This window comes from Clupea harengus, chromosome 1, assembly GCF_900700415.2.
Source record: "Clupea harengus chromosome 1, Ch_v2.0.2, whole genome shotgun sequence".
NCBI lineage: Eukaryota > Metazoa > Chordata > Actinopteri > Clupeiformes > Clupeidae > Clupea > Clupea harengus.
Genome location: NC_045152.1, coordinates 14,853,194 through 14,873,193, shown reverse-complemented (window position 1 = coordinate 14,873,193; position 20,000 = coordinate 14,853,194). Strand labels below are relative to the sequence as shown.

Here is a 20,000-nt window from a genome sequence, read left to right as displayed (position 1 = left end):
GTATGCATCCAGTCGGCCAGTGTGACACAGCATAGCCTACTACCTCCAGGATAAATACTGTTCGGGGTTTGGCAAAGCGCAGAGTAGGCCGACTCAGTGCAGGTACACTGAGCTCTGGGTCTCATACGTGCACAGTAGTCATTACATTTAACTGCTCAAGAGTAAGTGAAAATTTGTCAGTCAGGTCTACAGATATCATATTTATATAAGCCTTATATTGACTGAAGATATGAATTTATTATTCAGGCTACTTAATCATTTACAGAATTAAAAATGTGAGCGAGTCTATTAGTCTTGCAGTTCAAATTGGCTGCAATTTAGTAGCATAGTCTGTAGTAACGGGTATCCTAGAATGTAAAACTGGGAATAGTCAGTTCTATTAGCAATCATCGGTTTATCCAGAAGATTTGTTTTGCTTTGTCTGTCATACGAGTGTATTTAGGATAATTCCAAGGAGGAAAGGAAGATGTCAACCAAACTCCCACAAATATGTAGTTCATTAGAGTGACCACTAGAGGGAGACATCGCCCATTGAAATCACGATGACCTCAGATGCGCATGCGTGTTTTTTTGCCAATGAGTGCGGAAACAACGCAGGAGCGTCATGCTGTCTAGTGTGTAAAATACTGACCCTGTGTCTCTGATTGAAGTGAAGGTTTTCCGAATGTGTCCTTCGCATTTGTCTCTGCACTTTACTTTTCAAATTGCATGATCATGTTTCCTGTACGGCAGCTTGGGCACAGAGCTCTTGTTTTAAACAGAGCATATCCTTTCCAGTGTTTTCCGTATGGAAACAGCAGATCTGACAATTACAGTGAACAGGTAACCCATTGCTATGACCACACTTTATCAGTTTACCTCAGCTAACGTCTCTTGATATACTGCCTGTCATAGAACGAAACGTTTTCAAACTAGATATATTTACCGATTGTTTGTTTGTACTTCTCACGGGACTAAGTGTGCATGTCTCTTATATAAGTGATATCAGGTCTTACAGTATCGGGTCTCGAGCCATGCTTGAGTTCTAAATAGCTGTGTTTATCTTTTGCAGGATGACCAAAGTGGACCCGTGGGTATTCCAGTTGGTGTGTAGTTTATATTCAATATCCACTCTTCAACTTCATAACTCTTGGAAGTTGGTTATCTGTAGTTAACAGGATATCTGCTCCAATGTAGGCTACTCTACTCTTGGTTCGATAAACATTCCTCAAGTAGGTAGACTGTGTCACTGCATTCAGTCCTCATGTCTTCATTTGCTCAGTCCCCGTTTGTCATTGCAGATCGCCTGAAAATCCGCTACAGTCGCAGCAGTGGACCCGGTGGCCAACATGTAAACAAAGGTAACCAGGGCGGGTACTGGGCTCTAAATGAATACCTCAGATAATTACATGCGGATTAGAGGAAGTGTGTGTGTGTGTGTGTGTGTGTGTGTGTGTGTGTGTGTGTGTGTGTGCGCGCGCGCGTGCGTGTGTGTTTAAGAGCTTCAAACCTCTCAAGGTGACATTTCTGCCTGGCTGTGTATAATTTAGCAACTTCTAAATCCGAGTGGTGTGTGTTTGTGTGTCTCCACATGTATGTGTGTGTAGTGAACTCCAAAGCAGAGGTTCGTTTCCATGTGCAGACAGCTGACTGGATCCCAGCAGAGGTGCGCTCTGAGCTGCTGCTAAGGGTGAGTGTGTGTGTGTGTGTGTGTGTGTGTGTGTGTGTGTGTGTGTGTGTGTGTGTGGCCTGACTAACCCAGTCCTGACTAACCCTAGACTAAGGATGAGTGTGTGTGTGTGTGTGTGTGTGTGTGTGTGTGTGTGTGTGTGTGTGTGTGTGTGTGTGTGTGTGTGTGTGTGTGTGTGTGTGGCCTGACTAACCCTAGACTAAGGGTGTGTGGCCTGACTAACCCTAGACTAAGGGTGAGTGGCCTGACTAACCCTAGACTCTGAGCTGCTGCTAAGGGTGAGTGGCCTGACTAACCCTAGACTCCGCCATGGAAGTGTCATTCAGTTCACTTCAGGACGACAAAAACCAACAGGGTTATTCCGTGGCAATTCAACCTAAACTTCCCCACCTTCATTTTTTTCTTTTTGTTCTGGTGGAATCAATATGATGGAGAAATGCCAAATATTAGATCCATGGGGGAATTATTTATCAAGTTACAGCCATTTTTATGTACAATTTCAAAAAGGCTACTTAAACATGTAATATCCCTATCCTTTTGCTTATGGGGATTAGGGTTAGAATAAGAAAAAAAAAGTAACCAACCCTAACCCTAAATTACAGTGTCCAATGTATATGAAGCATGTTTCCAACCACATTTGATTAGATTACACATACTCCACATTCAACTGCTTAGAAAACAATGTATGAAAACGTGAGCAGTATTTCAACAAAATCTAAATATGTCATTCTTTTTTTTTTGTTATTCTTATATGTCACAATAAATAAAACTATGCAGAGTCATATTTGTGCAAAATCTTGTTATATTACTCTGCCTTGTCAGTCTACATGCTTCTTTGGCTTCTGCCGTTGTGTTTGCCGGTTCCATATCCTTCAGCTTGTCAACAAATACACGTGTAAATTGTCCATTAAGGGGTCTCGAAGCGCAATTTGTATTCACGACAGTGATGTAAAAGTAAGCTGCACTCCGCAACTTTAGGGGGAGCTCAGTAGAACAACATACCAATTCTTCTGGAATGGGGCTGTAGGTAGAGATAACGTATTTCCGGTGGGATCCGTATTGAAACCGGAAGTGGGTACTTTACTCCGTTTGACTGGCTAATACCAGGACCTTTACTTTTTCGTTGAGAAATTGTGTCGATCGCCTGCCTTTTAAACAATCGGTTTTTGTATTATAATTTTTTTTCTGTGAAGTTATACGGCTCAATACTCAACTGACTTGTTAACTGAACTTTTACGAAGTCATACGGCTAAACACACAAGTGATTGGCTGTTCAGGTCAGATGACAAGTTTTAACCAACCAGAGACCGAAGTAAAGTTCCAACTTCCGGTTTCAATACGGATCCCAGTGGAAATACGTTATCTCTACCTACAGGGGCTTTTAGTGTAAGTGTACGTTAACCTTTGACCTCAACTGTAATTGCTGGTGTAAGGCAGGCTTGTTTCTCGTAGTTGCCAAGGGATACCCTGTGAACATTAATTCTTTCATCTATGTTTGTGTTGCATTCATTCATTAATGTATTCATTCATTCATTAATTCATTTATTCATTAATTCATTCATTATTTCATTCATTCATTCATTCATTCATTCATTTATTCATGTGCTCATTCCTTCACTCCTGCTCCAGTATAAGACCCGTATGAACAAGGCGGGGGAGCTGGTGGTCACCTCGGAGGTGAGTCGCAGTCAGCACCGGAACCTGGACGAATGTCTTCAGAAGATCCGCCACATGATCTCGGAGGCCAGCTACACACCTCCAGAGCCCTCAGAAGAGGACCTCGCTCTCAGGGCCCAACGGTAACGTCCCAGCCTGAGGGTGCCCTTCTCACTGCCTGATCAGACGCTCTCAGGGCCAAACAGAAATCAATCACTCTTAGGACCACACTGTAATGTCCCGGTGGGGGGGGCTGAGAGTCTATGAATATCATGACGTAGAGATGTACCAGAGATGTGTAGAGATGTGACTATGTCAACATCAGCCTTGCCAGGTTCAGGATTATTTTAAACAGTAGATGGGGTGTTGAGCCATTTTCAATCCATAAAATAAATGTTGTCAATATGAACATCAGCACGGATGTGTTTCATCACAGTTCATCACCCTGTTTTTAGGGTTACTGTAGAAGAAAATTTTAATATAGTCAGCACATGTAAAGAGGTGTGTGTGTGTGTGTGTGTGTGTGTGTGTGTGTGTGTGTGTGTGTGTGTGTGTGTGTGTGTGTGTGTGTGTGTGTGTGTGTGTGTGTGTGTGTGTGTGTGTGTGTGTGTGTGTGTGTGTGTGTGTGTGTGTGTGTGTGTGTGTAAGAGAGAGAGAGAGAGATGATCTGACATGTCCCCTTATAATGTCTCTATAATGCCTCTCTATTTAGGTTGGAGAAGAGAAATCAGGAGCGCCTGAAACGGAAGAAACTTCTCTCTACGCTGAAGCAGTCACGGCGTGTGGATTTTGACTAAAATGAGGGAATATACATCTCTTAAAAGAAGCCAGACTGCAGTCCTGTAAATACTTCCATTGAAGTTCAATTTATTTATTTATTTATGAAAATAATGAATAAAGCACCTCTTTTGTAAAAATTATGTTTTCTTGTCAAATTTAATTGTAGTTACATTTTTATGTAGAGACTCGGTTACCACAGGATCATAACACTGGTTCACAGAGGCGGTTCGTCCATAAGGGCGATTTGGGCGTCGCACTGCTAAACGGGGAAAGGAGAGATTTTGTTCCTGTCCGATTATACCATTAGACCGTCTGATCTGCCTCTGAATGTTATTGTCCAACCAGGCTAAAGTCGTGCTTAAAATGGTGACGATTTTGGGCAAATTGAAAATCGCCCCAGACGTCTCTCATAGACTTACGTTAAATATTTTATTTTTCACGAAACGGCTCTCAATGCAATCCATCGGTTCGGGGAGGGCTCGCCCCACCGTGCTTTCGTCATACGTAACTGCGTAAGGACGTCATACGGCTTTGAGTTTGATCAAGTCACTGTCAAGATGGCTAACGTTCAGTGCAACAACTCCATTCGCTCCTTGAAAGAAACTCCTTTTAGTCGGCGTACTAATGAAGATACATTGACAACAAAACAACAAGGACCTCCTAAACCAAATGTATCCATTCAACAGGTTTCTACAAAAGGGGGGAACTCCTACATCCAAGAAATGGTACGAAAGAAAATCGTGGCTAGCAGGCTGTGAAGTGGCTAACGCGGTCTGTATTTCTATATACCACTGTCACTTTTCATAGGTTTCACAGTGTGAATGTTCGCTACTTGCACTAACACTGAGTTAATTTCTATGTGATGAATTATTTTGCTTTTGTAAACCAATACTTTCAAGATATGTTGCCGCCTTCTTTATGTTGTTACCGGACATATCATGTGTCCTGTTAAGCTATTTTACATCAAACAACATTTGAGTAATGTGAATAATGAATTGGTGGGATCATTTATTGTGGAGCCACATCATTTTCGCTTATAATAGTCAGGTGGCTTAATGCAAAATTTAGGCTCGATCGTGACAAGAGTGATAAAAGCATGAAATTTGGCACACAATTAGCTTATACCCTACTAAAAGATATTAGAAGGGGTGCCCAAGTGAAACTGCTCATTTTTTCGTTTTAATGAGATATTAAGTTTTGACCTAAATCAAGATATGCGTTACCTGTGGTCCGATTTTCAAAACGGTTATTTTGCCTAGAAATGCTTACCAAATAAGTAATAAATCAGTTATTTATGCATGTTTGTGTTTTCTTGTTTGTTTTTGATATCCACTAGTTTAAACAAATGTCCCTTTAAGTAGCAAAACAGACAAAAAGACTTGTGCCCGTGCGCGCGCTCATCCAAGATGGCGGGAAAGACGTAATTCTGCTATATCTGTTAGGTAAAACCGTTATTTTACCACCATTTAAAACCATATTTGCATTTGTATCTTTTATATGTATAAGGACTGTAATATTTTATTAAAGATTTGCTTCAACATCATTAAAATAGCACCAACAAAGGCGCATTACAGTACCAGTAGGCTACCGCAGAAAAACGGTAAAATTGGAGCAGATTGAGCATGTCTTTTCCTACATCAAAACTGATCATATGAGGAATGTGCTGTTATAAATAGCTCTACGATTTGCTCTCTGGACAATCACATTAACACATTGGCTTGCATCTCAACTTTTCTTGAACACATTTGCAACGTGAGCAGCGCTGTTTGCAGGTGCACGTAATCAGCTCTCTGCATACAGTATAGACACTTGGGGATAGTCATCCAAACCTAATGCTAACATTGCCGTGAAGTGGTGTTATTTTGCAGGCTGGAACGGAAACTGAACTTGTGCTTATTGCAACTGCAGAGACCGTTACATAGCTCTTTGGTTATCCTTGGTGCTCTGTTCCACACGGCAGAACTAGTGGGGGCCTATTTTCGCCAGGCACACTTTCTGTTGTAAACTGAAAGATGCTGATACCAGTTCCGTGAAATGAGGAGACTGATGTCGTGGAGCTGGGATTGTGAGCAATGGACCTCATTCTCGCACATTTTGTTAAGTGTCTTTAATATCTTCAACCTAAGAAAAGATCTCCACCGGTCATGAATGCCTGGAAATGTGTTCTTAAACGGCCAAAGTGTGCACTGATTCTTAAATTGAACGAGCGTTCTCGTTTTCTTTCTTTATTTATCACGAAGCCTCGTAGAATCATGACTATAAATGTGAAACGTAATTGTTAATGATACAAATATTCTTGTATTTATTATTATTATAATTATTGATGCCTGTAGAATTCATGTGAACGCACTCATCAACGATTTATCACAAATTCAGCCCTTAAGAACATGAGCGCACTCCAATCTGGCCTTGTAGCGCTCGCAAAGAGACGTCTCTAGCCAGTATTCTATCTCAATGATACGATCATAGGAAACAGAAATGCCCATTTGGTATATGTTTTCTATCAATGTCTTACTTCTAGTGGAGCTATGCATATTTAGCCCAACATATAGTGGTAGGGGTGGCTCACGAGATGCTGAAATGCGAGTTTGGCCAGTTTTGGCCAAACATGCCTGGCTTTCAGACTTCTCTTGATCCTCTATGTTGAGACCATAAAGAATGATAGAAACGAGAGACTTTAAGCTTGACGGTTAATATTTTGAATGGCAGTCCATTGGAAAGCACCCAGAAAAAATAAATCCTTTGTGTGCAAAAATGTCTTTCCTTAGCCTACAATTGTTGCAGGCCTCGCTAGAATTTCGGCGTCTTCTGAAAAGTTGTGTTGTTTCAAAGCATCCTTCAATAGCCTGCTTATTGCATCCCGGAAATCTAAAACGGTGTTTCTTCCATCAGTTTGTTCTTAAAGAGTCTCTTTGTAATGTTCTAGCAAGACATTGATTAACCTGGTTTTATTTATAGTTTTCTTAACTCCAATATCTTCAAGCCTCTTGATGTACAACGACAGCTCAGAAAGTTTAAACATATGAGTTCCTTTTTTAATAGCTACATTCTTCTATGTACTCGATAAGCTCGATAAATGCTATTGACTTGTTCATTTTTCATCATCACATTTGTCAATTTATAACAGCACATTCCTCATATGATCAGTTTTGATGTAGGAAAAGACACGCTCAATCTGCTCCAATTTTACCGTTTTTCTGCGGTAGCCTACTGGTACTGTAATGCGCCTTTGTTGGTGCTATTTTAATGATGTTGAAGCAAATCTTTAATAAAATATTACAGTCCTTATACATATAAAAGATACAAACGCAAATATGGTTTTAAATGGTGGTAAAATAACGGTTTTACATATAGCAGAATTACGTCTTTCCCGCCATCTTGGATGAGCGCGCGCACGGGCACAAGTCTTTTTGTCTGTTTTGCTACCTAAAGGGACATTTGTTTGAACTAGTGGATATCAAAAACAAACAAGAAAACACAAACATGCAAAAATAACTGATTTATTACTTATTTGGTAAGCATTACTAGGCAAAATAACCGTTTTGAAAATCGGACCACAGGTAACGCATATCTTGATTTAGGTCAAAACTTAATATCTCATTAAAACGAAAAAATGAGCAGTTTCACTTGGGCACCCCTTCTAATATGTTTTAGTAGGATATAAGCTAATTGTGTGCCAAATGTCATGCTTTTATCACTCTTGTCACGATCGCGTTGTTAAGCCACCTGACTATAAAGGATCCTGGTAGCTAGAGGGGAAAATCTTTCTGTTGTGTCCTGCCATCTAGTGGACAAAAAAATATTGCTGTATGAGTTAATCAGCTAACAACAAATTGATACAATTGTCTTGCTAAATGTAACTACTGAAAGAGTCGCCTTAATCATTATCAAAAATATTGCTCCCCCCTAAGAATTTTTTTCAGGAGCCTCCACTGCTTCACATGTGGAAGCAAAGCTGATCTATGAAATAATTTACGGTAGGTATGGTACGGTACGGTAGGCATGGGCCATTGATTCTTGCTGTTAACGCAGTTCCTGATGCAATTGTAGACGAGTTAAAACTAGCAGAGGATGGTTTCGATCCATCGACCTCTGGGTTATGGGCCCAGCACGCTTCCGCTGCGCCACTCTGCTGCATATTTCAGTTCCAGTGAAGGTCGTAAATATTTTTGGCTGACAGGATTATGAAGATTCTGATGTCTAACATTCTGTGTCGATCAAGGGCCAGATACCAATGAATCATAATATCAAACGTTATTATACGGCTCTTCAGAATGTTCCAAAAAGTTCCGTTGATTTGAATGGGCCACCCCAACGTCCACAGCTCGGTAATTTATTTATATTCAACCGCTGCGACAAATGACCGCTGTCATTGGCAACGGGTTTTGTGCTTCAAATTCTGATTCATATCATTTCGCAAGTAGTCCGGTCATTTAACGGTACGCAAAGTCATTGTAACTTGAAGTGAGCAAGTCGTGGGTTGCTACGCAACACTTGAAACTTTAAAGTTCTATTTCATCATCATCATTGTTTGTTCAGGGAGAATTGACTGAGCACGGGGCTCTTTATTTGCACGAAGAATTTTTTTTTTCTCAGCGGAAATCACGAAACGGCAACAAAATCATTAACTTCGAGCTGCGTCGTTTACTTTTTTTCCGTATACTGCACGTCTTAACTGTCTCAAAAGAGAAAACTTTCAGAGAAGAAAAAAGGCGACCACGAAGGGACTCGAACCCTCAATCTTCTGATTCGAAGTCAGACGCCTTATCCATTAGGCCACGCGGTCAACACGGTACATGTGGCCAGACCATGGACTTATATTCTTTACTGTTATTTACTTTATTGTTCTCTGCGAAACGACATTATATATCAACCTGTAAAGCAGATAATTATCAAAACCCTAGGCTTAAAGATTCTACAAAGTAACCATCATATACTGCGAAGAACTGGCAGATATGTAATAAATAGCCTAGCTAGTTACAGCATTAGCTTGGTTGCTAATGTAGCTAACTCCGTAGCTCGCTAGTTGTTACTATGAGTTGGTGTCTCATTCTATGTTAATTGGGGTTCTGCACAGACTATCAAGCAACACATAAGTTCGCCATGGCAAATTTGTACAATGAAGAAACTAATCACATTCACTCTAACTAGGTATCTGACGTCGTGTAAATCCATCTCACTGGCAACATTAAGTTACTCTTCGAAGCATCAGAGGTAAAGTAGATCCTGAAGTACGTGATAAAGCATTATTACAGAATTGACACTAAACTACAATTAACAGACGAAACCATGTAATTCATTGAACAACCTTTGTTGTTTTGTACCGATAGACAGAATATTTATTTTTAATGACATTTTACTCTGCCTTTTTCATATGCAGCACATTTCGGGGTCAGCCCTATCTATGTTCCCACATTTCTAAGGATTTTTTTTTTCACTGACAATTTTGCAAATTAGGCCCTATGTTCCCACATACCTATGTTCCCAGATTTATTTTGAAAAATGAGTCCCGATGTTCCCACAGCCCTATGTTCTAGGGTTAAGGTTAAGGTTAGAGTTGGGAAGCTAGCTAGCTCCTTCAAATCGCCAGCTACGGAATGGTGAACCCTTAACTACCAGGCAGGGGTAGAAATGTGGGAACTGTAGGAACATAGGGCCTAATTTTGTAATGAATATTAGAAATGTGGGAACACAGAGCTGTGGGAACATAAGACCTAATTTTGAAAAAGCTCTTAGAAATGTGGGAACATAGGGCTGTGGGAACATAGGGCTATGTGAACATTGGGCTGTGTGAACATTGGGCTGTGGGAACATAGGCACGCTCCCCACATTTCAATGATTGCAATGAGTGATGCAAGATATCATTTCCGTTTTCACAGAAGAAAAGTAGCATAAGTCATTTAAATCTGTCATATAAATATAAGTCATATATGTATTTCAACAGGCTATTGTCCATAATAAAAGTATGACAAATATTAAAACAACCATTTTGTTGCCTCAGGGTGAGTTTGGTTGGCATGGTTTCTATGATATATACTGTAGGCACACTATAGACTACTGCATTAGACACACAGGAGTCAGTAAAGATTTACAAAGCAAAATTAATGAATTAGAGCTTAAGGTTAAAGGTATGCTAGTCAGCACCTGTTTTGATTAAAACTGTCAAACGCCAAGCTTGAACCATCTTGATGATACTCAAAAAATGCCTTTGATTGCCATGGATTCTAGGTCCTAATCCATTGTTTGTGAATCCCACTGAGTAGGACTACTTCATGTCTTAAAGCAAGGCTCTCTAATGCACCTACAACCTCTGGCTGAAACAGATCCTTGGATTCGTACATGGATTTATTGAAGTCTGGGTGGGTTATTAGTCTGTCAGCTGACAATAAAAGACTTGTAACTTATAACTCTACAGGCTCAGTGGGTGTGAGCCTCTGCAGCCGTGCGATGATGGTGTCCTGTGCTCTCCAGCCTCAGTGTTTGTCGGCTAGCCTCTGCAGCAGTGCGATGATGGTGTCCTGTTTGGAGGAGATGAGCTCTAGCGCCGTGGCCATCCTACCCACCGCCTCCGCTACGCGATTGGCTGTCCTCTCCCTGCGTCGCTCCCGCGCCTCCTGCCTGCATTGGCGCTGCTCGTCCAGCAGGGCGCGCTGCTCCTGGGCACTCAGGTACCCCCGCAGCATGGTGCCACGCCGCTCCGCCTGCCCCTGAGGCTGGCTCAGAAATGTGGGCACTCCCATGGAGGGCGCGCGGCGAGACTTTCGGCGGGATGAGGGCACAAAGGTCATTTTCGGTCGGGGTGGTGATAAGGTTGAAGAATCCGAAATACTCAATGGGGTGTTTAGAGGAGAGGGGCATAGAGGCGGGGTTGGGGTGAGGGTGGGCGGAGGTGGTGTGGCCCTTTGCGGGGTTAGGGTGGGCACCTGAGTTGCAGAGGCGATTATGTTGCTAGAGAAGAGGCAGGAAGGCACAGCGGTGGAGATGCCCGCAGGCGGGCGCACATCACACAGCGCTGCTGCCTGTGCCGTCGTGGCCAACCCCAGCAGTGTGGCAGAGGCCGAGCTGCCCTGAGCGATCTCTGTCTTCCCCAGCACCGCATCCATCACCTGCTGGGTACCAGGGATGGAGAGAGAGAAAGACACAGATTAAGATGGATCTGGTTATTATGGACAATAATACTGTTTTTCTCGATTGATTACACACTAAAACTGGAACACAATGACCACAACCTGTAACTCATGTGCCAACTCCCTAAACCAATTCTGATAAACTATAAGCACAATTATCTGCTTTCTCCACAGATTTCAATTGTTAGCCACACTTTCTTCAAAACACTAAACACCATCCTCACTACTTTGCACACTTCATCAATGCCAAAACCTCCTTGTTTTCAGACAGAACACACTGCTATTCAAATGGCAAAACTTCCATTTCCAAGGCTGTTGTGCAATTTGAAATCAAACCTTTAGCAATATGATGGCCACAGGTGAGCTCCTGGTTTGGAGAACAATTGATGGCAACATTGAAGTGAGAGGTGATCAGAAAGGCAGAGGAGTGAGAGTAAGAGGAGAAGGAGGAAGAGGATGAAGAGAAAGAACAAGAAGGAGAGCCATTATCTCTGATGAGATTCGGGCCACTGTGGTCAACCATGTGGTCAACCATGCAGGAGGCTGGCCATAGGGTTCAACCAAACATAAGCCCCTTCTCAGTTGCATCCATTCTCCGGACATTCAGAAGAGGGAATAGGTAAGAAACACTACTATGACAGGAAAACACTAGTTTGAATGCCTTATCAGGAGCATAGTATTCTTGTATTTAGCGTATTTTACATTGTACTGTATTTGTAAAATTACGTAAACAAATACAAAGTGCAACCATTGATGACCAAGACATATTCCTAAACATCAATACAGTGAACCTAGCCACAGTGGAGTGGACTGTGTTCTAAGGCGGAACACCTTGAGAATGAAGCAGGTGTACAGGGTGCCTTTTGTCAGAAACTCTGACAGTCAAACAATTATGCTATGACTATGTGCAAGTAAGTCATATAAATTTCCACAACTGATTGCGTCCTATCAGCACTGACACATTACTGTACTGTATTGTAATCCAATCCAATGTTATTTTCAAGTGTTTCAACACTATTTCTGATACAACATTGTCAATATTGTCTTGAGCTAGAACAGGATGCAGTAGTTTTTTGTCCTTTTTTATTTTACATTTTTCTTTCTTTTTTTGTTGACTGTACTGGCCTATATCTTATTGTTTGTTCTGTGCAAATCATTTACACATTCAGTTGTGTTTGCTGTGACGTATAGGCTACAGCACTTTTGGAAAAAATAAAGAAATATTTGAGTTTTTACTGTATATTTGTGTGTTGTTTTATATTTGAGTAAAAACATTATACAGCTACAATATTTTACAACAGGAGAAAGCGTACAGTAACACTGGTCATGAAAAGGCATAATGCTCCTGATAAGGCCTTCATACTGGTGTTTTCCCATTTCATAGTTGTGTTTTCCATTGAGCACATCAGTGTTCAATCGATGCTTAGAATGTCTACTCATATAATGGTCTGTGTTTGTCATTTGAAAACAAAATACCCTTTTGAAAGCAAGGTAGCATTTTGCAGGAGATATAAAGGGTTTTGCATTTTGTGTTAGTGGTTTAGGGATATGTGTTTAGAGTTTTGAGAAAACAAGGCATGCTTTCAAAAAATGTGTGTAAGCAATCGAGAAAAACTGTAAACATTTCATACTGTTATACTCTGTAAAGTGCCTTGAGGCAATTTTATTGTTTTGGTGCTATTTAAATCAAATTGAATTAAATTGTGCTTCTGATAGACTGATTCTGACTATGATATACTTATGGTGCTTGTGATATACTGATTGTGATTTATATACACGGTTTTGGATCTTGATGTATGCAGGTTCCTTCCAAATCATGATGGTGTGACCTCACCTCGTAGTACTCCCACGAGGTCCTGGCCTGCCCGCGGCCCCTGCATCGCTCCTTCACGCGCTTGTAGGTGACGATGAGGTTGTTCCACTTGCGGCGGATCCTCTCGACGGGCAGCGGGTAGCCGTGCCCCTCCAGCTCCTGCTGCACACTCTGGAAGAGGCGCGAGCGCTCCCGCTGCCCGTAGAGGTCCCAGCGCGCCGCCATGGCCTCGATCAGCAGCATGATGGCGTCGTGTGTGAACTCAGACGAGCTCGACACCGCTTCGCTGGGGCCTCGCACGCCCATCGGACAGGCTACACCGGGGATGACATCTTGGGAGCCAGTAGCACCGTTGGTCAACGCTGCTAGTCACACACACACACACAAACATAAACAGGGCATAGTGTGAAAAAGTGTAATCAATTTCAAATGCATGTGCACACAAATGTACATAAAATGGGAACACTTCAGGCACACATACACACACACACAAACATTAACATGAAACACACACGCCAACACACATAGGCCTAGGCCTACAAAACACCCAGGTGCACACATACATGGAAATTAGGTCAGCAACTCACCTAAAGGGACTTTGCTGCTCTCTTTGGAGGTGAAGTCTGTTGACGAACATAATGGTTTGTTGATGCTTATCTAATACTAATTACTTTTTACAAGTCATCGCTTTCGCCAACCCTCTTAATATCCTGACAACCATGCACATTTGTTTTAATCATTCATGTATTGAATACTATATTTTTTTTATTTAATATTAAACATTTGAGCTAATGTGTAAATAATTATCCTACTGCGTCGATTACTCGTCCGGCAATAAATGAAACATTTCATTAACTTCTGTATTTGATGAACTGGAGATCGAATTACGTTTGTCTAAAATGTTTACATTGATGGTGTTAAATAGAGTGGCAAACTCACACAGCATGATCGGGGTAGGATCTGCCGCTTGGTCGCTCTGTGGATCCGTACCTTCAGAACAGTAGGCGCCCGAGAGCGCCACTACACAGTCGTCTGCAAAGGGCTCGGCCTTCGGCTTCACGTCCATGGCTGCGCTGAATTTGCTTGCTGGCAAGATGCCTCACTGTCTGTTTTAACGAGGTTACCTGAATGTAACTCACTCCTTCATGCTACGATACTAACCAAACTTACATTTACAGCTACCCATAGAGTCACACGCACAGTTTTACAACTTCATTCGGTAAAAAGTGTGATCTGTACTTTTAACTATTAAATTACCGCATTATAAGTACTTATTCGTTTTCTATGAATTATCAAACGTTGTTGTTGGTAGGCTACAATAGCCAGGCTGAAAGAATGATGGCTGCGCTCTTGTTAAAGTCTGCGCAACTCTTCTGCGTGCTTCTGCAAGCTGATTGGTTGGTTACCATTACGCGGCACGCAGGACCTGCACCAACGCAGACGTCAGTGCCTGCCTGGTCTCTGGCAAAACAGTCATGACACCAAATGTTTCGGCGGAATATGTTAAAAGGAGCAATAGGAGAGGTACACTTTGACATGCCAGTTATTATGAGGACAAACTTATTATCTCACCATTGACATGTCTCAACATAAAATATTATTGTTATTCATCTTGTTATTATTGTTATTATTTGTCCAGTGTAAGATTCAAATACAGCCAATCAGATGTTCATATAGGGATGATTTCTGAGTAGTCTATTCCATATGTTTGATAGAGGTGTTTACAAACACTTATTTGACCAATCTGCAGAGAAGGTAAGGCACAGTGTGCCTCAATCATGGCTTTAGTGGATGCAGATTAATTTTGGATTCTGTCTTTGAGCACTTTTCTAGGAAATATGTGCTTTGTGTTTTCTGGAAATGAGTACTTTTCCATGTCATTTTCTCATAAAACTATGTCTCTTCAAAAGTCAAACCAGTAATGTAAGACATATACGCCTAAGTGCTCCTGTTTTGAATACTCATAAAAATACTCTGTCCCTTACCGCTGAACAAAATTATATCCCTTACCTCTACTACTACTACTCATTTAATGATACTTTTAACTGTTGATATTTGAGCTGAACAACCAATCAAATTATACCCCTCCCTTCCAGGCTCCTGAAGCAACGCGTTGATGAGTTGGAATCGTGTATGGCTCGGCCGCCCGAGTCACTTTATTTCCCATTTGCAGTGCCGGGACTGTACATCCGCGGTATTCTTGAGAGCAGACAGGGAGAGGACTGTGAAGGGCAATTTGCTGCAAAAATGCATTGGATTAGAATCACAGACACCTCCTTTAATTGTATTGCTCAACCTTTTTGCGCTGTGAGACACATGACTTTATCCCACAGCCACCACATCCATACGAGCCCTCAGCGCTCATATCCAGATTTCAGGTGAAATGTCCAAACCACTGGTGCGTGATGTTGGTGTTCATGTGTAGTATATGCTGCTGGATGCCTGACTTTCCTGAAGGATCAATAAAGTCTGTCTATCCATCTATCTATTTACAACAACAACAACTACTACTACTCACATAGAAGCGTACCCGTCACCAAGCCACCATGTGGACCTTGTCATTTAGCTGTTTTACACTAATAATTGCCCACTGATCTGCCCAGTGTGTGTATTACAAATCATCTGAATTATTGATTTGTAGTAAAAGTCAGCACAAATTGTGTTGTTGAGGGTAAATTATTGAAAATGTACAGTACAAAAGTGATACTCCTGGGTGAGGTCAGTTGTTTTGTTGTTGTTGTTTGTTAAGGTGATGTTGGGGAGCTTCTATCCATAATCTGGGCCCCTAATTTCAGTGCTACCCCTCTCTCTGAAAAATGAATCTGGTTTTATCTCAAATATTTCTGATCATCTCACATTATTTCAGTCACAGTCTGCTGTAGTGGAGCCCACTTAATCCATTGAAAGCTCTCCCCATCTAATATAAAAGGGGATTTCACCTGGATGACAGCACAACCATTTCAGAAGTAACAGCTCAGGTAGTCCTTTGGGAATGTGTGAGAAATGTATCTGGCAACTCAATGGAGTAATTGGAATTAGTTACACCAATGGAAAATACACCAATTTTTCATTTAATCAGGAAATAGCACATAATATTAATTTAAAGGCTACCTTTGTAGAGTAGGTCTATTTTCAAAAGACTTCTTAGTCTAATTGAGATTTACTGTACATGTACTTGCAGAGATGGCCACGCTTAGTTTCTCTCTGGAGTAATATAGCTGGCAGTGATCTGGCCAACGTTTTGGGGCTTGGGTGTGTAGAGAATGATTATGGAATAAACAGTATTCGTTCAGGTCAGGGTAATTTTTTTGCCTGGCCCTTGAGCTACATGAACCGTGTTAGGAACCCCTGTATGCAGCTTGAGACATCCTCTTGCCTATCACATAGCTAAACATCTATTGAGAACATCATTATAAGGAAGAAAATGGATAATTTGAAGAGCACCCTTTCATAAGGCGATTTCAAAAGAAAGAGCTTTTTTTTAGCGAGCTTGAAAATGACTGCGAACACTGAGAAAAAGAGGGGCCCTTGAGTAACATTAGTAGAAAAAAAGGGGGAGCAACGTTAGCTTTGGTGGTCCTTGGCCGAGGGGTTGCACCTTGGCGGATAAGGGAAACCCCGAGGATCACGGCCTGGTGTAACGATATCTTAAACTAGCAGTTCAGAGAAGAAAGGGGACGCCTGCATATGGTAGTACTTCTCCACAGAAATTAGATGGTTCACCACCTGTAGAAGAATACGTGGTCTTTAGAAAGCAAAGAATCATCAGTTATTATTTTTTGGAGGTAGGAATCTACTGAGCCCAGTGAAAAGCAACATCGCTGCAGGTAACGTTAAACTTGTTTTTAGCAGCTGCCAATGGTATCAATATAGCAAATAGACTATGCTAGCTAGCCTACAAAAATTAGCACACCACTCCACTACCTAACTGTTGTCGCTAGAGAAATATCTTACAGCGATTATTTTTATACACTTTGAGACATGACTCCTTGATCAGTATATGCAGCCTGGAATTGTGACTAATGGAGTGGACAGTTTGTAAACGTTAGTCAACCAACTAGCTTCTCAGCTAACACTAACGTCACCCCAAATGAGTTACCCATTAGCTTGCTAATGTACTAGCCATCAGCTCAAAGCCTCCAACACCACCAGCCTTTGAACCAATCTTTTTAGCACTGGGAATATGGCAAGATTAGCGACCATTGTTTTTATGTTATAGGTTGTATCAGCAATGTGTCCCAAAAATGTTATGATATTTACTAATAATCAGTTACACAGGGAAACATAGTGGTCACATGGTTGCCATGTTTACTTATAGGCTAGCTAGCATTACCTGATTTGGTGGATAACTAGCTAACACTTGTGTACGATTCAGCTAGTTGTGTTTTGGCTAGACCTGTAGCATGCTAGCTAGATATAGCCTTTGAAAGGCGTGCCCGTTTAGGCAGACAACTTCAAAGTTCATTTTCACGTTATGTGAAATTGTGTTTACATTTCATTTCAGGTAGATATAGGCATCTGCAATTACAATATTGGCGCGTTTATGCTAGCTAGCTAAGACAACAATAGCTATTTCTCAGATTTAGCCAACGGTACCGTTAGTCAATAAATTGACATCAAACTTGGTCGTCAGCTAGTCAAGAAAAGTACCTCATGTTCATACATTGCCTGGACGTATTAATGTGTGTCAAAACAACGTACTCCCAACAAAAATATTCCCATCATGTCCATCATAAACGTTTGTATGTGACACTATTATGGTCTAAGAGTTACCAGTTGTCAACAGGTAACTTAACGTTGAACGCAGACTTTATAGTGCACATGTTTTCATCACTACTTGTCTCCTGCCTTTCTGTAATGGGTCATCTTTACCAGATAGTTCTGTGTTGAATACTTTCATTGTTTTAATGGGTCATGTCATGCCATTTCCCTGTGAAAAACGAAAATAGTGGAAATTCCTCTCATTGAATTTACTAGTTTTTTGAGAGCTGGGAAACGTGTTATTATGCATCACGTATGTTCTGACCAGTGTCAGTCTATCTTTGGACCTTTCTGTCTGTCTCTCTGGACGTTTCTGTCTGTCTCCAGGAACGTGTGTGACTTTTTGAACTGTCTGTCTTTCTCACCTGTCTGTCTTGTCTTTCTCTGGACATGTGTGTCTGTCTAACCTGTGTCTGTCTAACCCATGTCTGTCTGTCTGTCTGCCCGTGTGTCTCACGTCTACACTCACGTCCGTATCTGCCTGTTTCTCTCTCCTCAGGTGCGGCGGGCTCTCTGAGCAGACATGATGGAGGAGCTGCACAGTCTGGACCCCCGTCGCCAGGGGCTGCTGGAGGCCCGGTTCACTGGGGTCGGTGTAGCCAAGGTGAGGCCCGTCAGAACCAGCACCACTAGAGCCTCTGCTCGGCATCAGGCTGTGTTTCTGCACACTGTGGACTATATATATATACTGTATATGTGCGTGTGCGTGTCCTAGATTCGTGTTTCCCCCGAATCTAGGACTGGGACTACCTTTAAATGGGTTCTTATCAATTGAGGACAGATTACTGTTACAATCCAGATAGGTGGATTAGTATAGTCAGTGACACCCTCTCAGGTCTTGAACCTAACCCTAACCCTCTCAGGTCTTGACCGGGAGAGCCTGTTTGAGAGTGCTGCTACACAACCTCAATCACATCATATTTTTGACCTCTGGTGTTCACCATATTACATCATTCTTAGTGTGTGTGTGTGCGTGTTTGTATCCCACCAGGGTCAAGGGAATGAGTCCTCAAACCAAAGCCTGTGCAGTGTGGGGTCACTGAGTGACAAGGAACTTGAGGTAAGTACACACACACACACACACACACACACACACACACACACACACACACACACACACACACACACACACTGTGTGAAGTGAATCCCCTCAACCCTCTAGATTTCTGTCTAAAATAATGTAATCAGTTATGTATCCACCATTTAGAATGATGTTGCAGGTTGTTCTGAAATAGACGTGTGTGTGTGTGTGTGTGTGTGTGTGTGTGTGTGTGTGTGTGTGTGTGTGTGTACAGACTCCAGAGAAGAAGAGCAGCGACCAGAGGATGAGGAAAAGAAAAGGAGAGCCCTATGATGGGGGTAAGGCTTACTACTTTCTTAGAAGTGTTAAGGGCTGAATTTGTGAGAAATCGTTAGTGATTGCGTTCGCATCAACTCTACAGACTTCCTCGGATTCAAATAATTATAATAATAATAAATATGAGTATTTGTATCATTAACAATTACGTTTCACATTTATAGTCATGATTCTATGAGGCATCATGATGTCATAAAATAAATAAAAGAACTACACGAACACTGCAAATGTAAGTGAATAAATAAATAAGCACTAAACTCAAACGCGTTGATATAGCCATAGTGGAATAGAATGGACACCTTCATCCTGCAACAGTACCTGCACCGGTGAAGTTAGATCTGCGTTTACTAGACCGGTGCTCGCTTTCCGCTTTGACATGGCTCGCTTTCAAGTTGCTTTCGCGTGGATTCGGTCGATTCCGACTGCACACGTCACTACGTTTTGGGTGCCCTTATAAGGAGCTGGCGGGGCGTGTATGTATGCAAATCCAGGTGCACGAGAACGCGCTTTCAATTTAAGAAACCTCTTCCGGGGGAGCACAGCTCAGAACACTTCTGCCGCGTAAGAACACATTTTCAGGCGTTCATGAATCTGGCGGAGATGTTTTTCTTACTTGGATTTTACGAAGTCCGTAAGAAACATTTCAGAAGAAATTTCAGAAAATGTTCAAGAATGAGGCCCCTTGTTCCCATCTCTGGGTTCTCATGTCTCTGTGGTTCTGTATGGTGCTGTTCTCTCCTTGTTCCCATCTCTGGGTTCTCATGTCTCTGTGGTTCTGTATGGTGCTGTTCTGTCCTTGTTCCCTTATCTGGGTTCTCATGTCTCTGTGGTTCTCTA

At 41.8% G+C, this 20,000-nt stretch overlaps 3 protein-coding genes and 1 non-coding gene across 9 annotated transcripts in view; 2 read left to right on the top strand and 2 right to left on the bottom strand.

Annotated features, from left to right (window-relative positions):
• The first annotated feature begins 571 nt into the window (after positions 1–571).
• Positions 572–4,242, top strand: mrpl58 (mitochondrial ribosomal protein L58). The gene is made up of 6 exons (XM_012835843.3): positions 572–822; positions 1,052–1,085; positions 1,281–1,340; positions 1,587–1,669; positions 3,299–3,468; positions 4,038–4,242. The coding sequence occupies exons 1-6, from the start codon at positions 709–711 to the stop codon at positions 4,120–4,122; spliced, it is 546 nt and encodes a 181-aa protein (XP_012691297.1). The 5' UTR covers positions 572–708; the 3' UTR covers positions 4,123–4,242.
• A 4,576-nt stretch (positions 4,243–8,818) lies between these two features.
• On the bottom strand, positions 8,819–8,891 carry trnar-ucg. Its single transcript has one exon. It is a non-coding gene; the product is annotated as a tRNA-Arg (tRNA).
• Positions 8,892–9,506: 615 nt separating this feature from the next.
• Positions 9,507–15,754, bottom strand: si:ch1073-357b18.4 (uncharacterized protein LOC797129 homolog). 5 transcript variants are annotated; one of them, XM_031568655.2, is made up of 4 exons: positions 14,036–15,754; positions 13,633–13,668; positions 13,067–13,410; positions 9,507–11,214 (listed from the first exon to the last, which is right to left on the bottom strand). In XM_031568655.2, the coding sequence occupies exons 1-4, from the start codon at positions 14,109–14,111 to the stop codon at positions 10,579–10,581; spliced, it is 1,092 nt and encodes a 363-aa protein (XP_031424515.1). In that variant the 5' UTR covers positions 14,112–15,754; the 3' UTR covers positions 9,507–10,578. The 5 variants fall into 5 exon arrangements, with proteins under 5 accessions (XP_031424515.1, XP_031424494.1, XP_031424521.1 ...); XM_031568634.2 differs by having other exon boundaries at positions 9,511–11,214; positions 13,985–15,753; XM_031568661.2 differs by having other exon boundaries at positions 9,512–11,214; positions 13,067–13,407; positions 14,036–15,401.
• A 515-nt stretch (positions 15,755–16,269) lies between these two features.
• LOC105907496 (serine/threonine-protein kinase tousled-like 2) overlaps positions 16,270–20,000 on the top strand; it is a 16,498-nt gene continuing 12,767 nt past the window's right edge. Inside the window, exons 1-4 of one of the 2 annotated variants that reach the window (XM_031568617.2) lie at positions 16,270–16,872; positions 18,306–18,410; positions 18,798–18,866; positions 19,102–19,165. In XM_031568617.2, coding sequence (XP_031424477.1) covers positions 18,330–18,410; positions 18,798–18,866; positions 19,102–19,165 — 214 coding nt within the window. In that variant the 5' untranslated portion in view covers positions 16,270–16,872; positions 18,306–18,329. The remainder of the gene's footprint in view (positions 16,873–18,305; positions 18,411–18,797; positions 18,867–19,101; positions 19,166–20,000) is intronic. The other variant, XM_012835847.3, reaches the window with a different exon arrangement.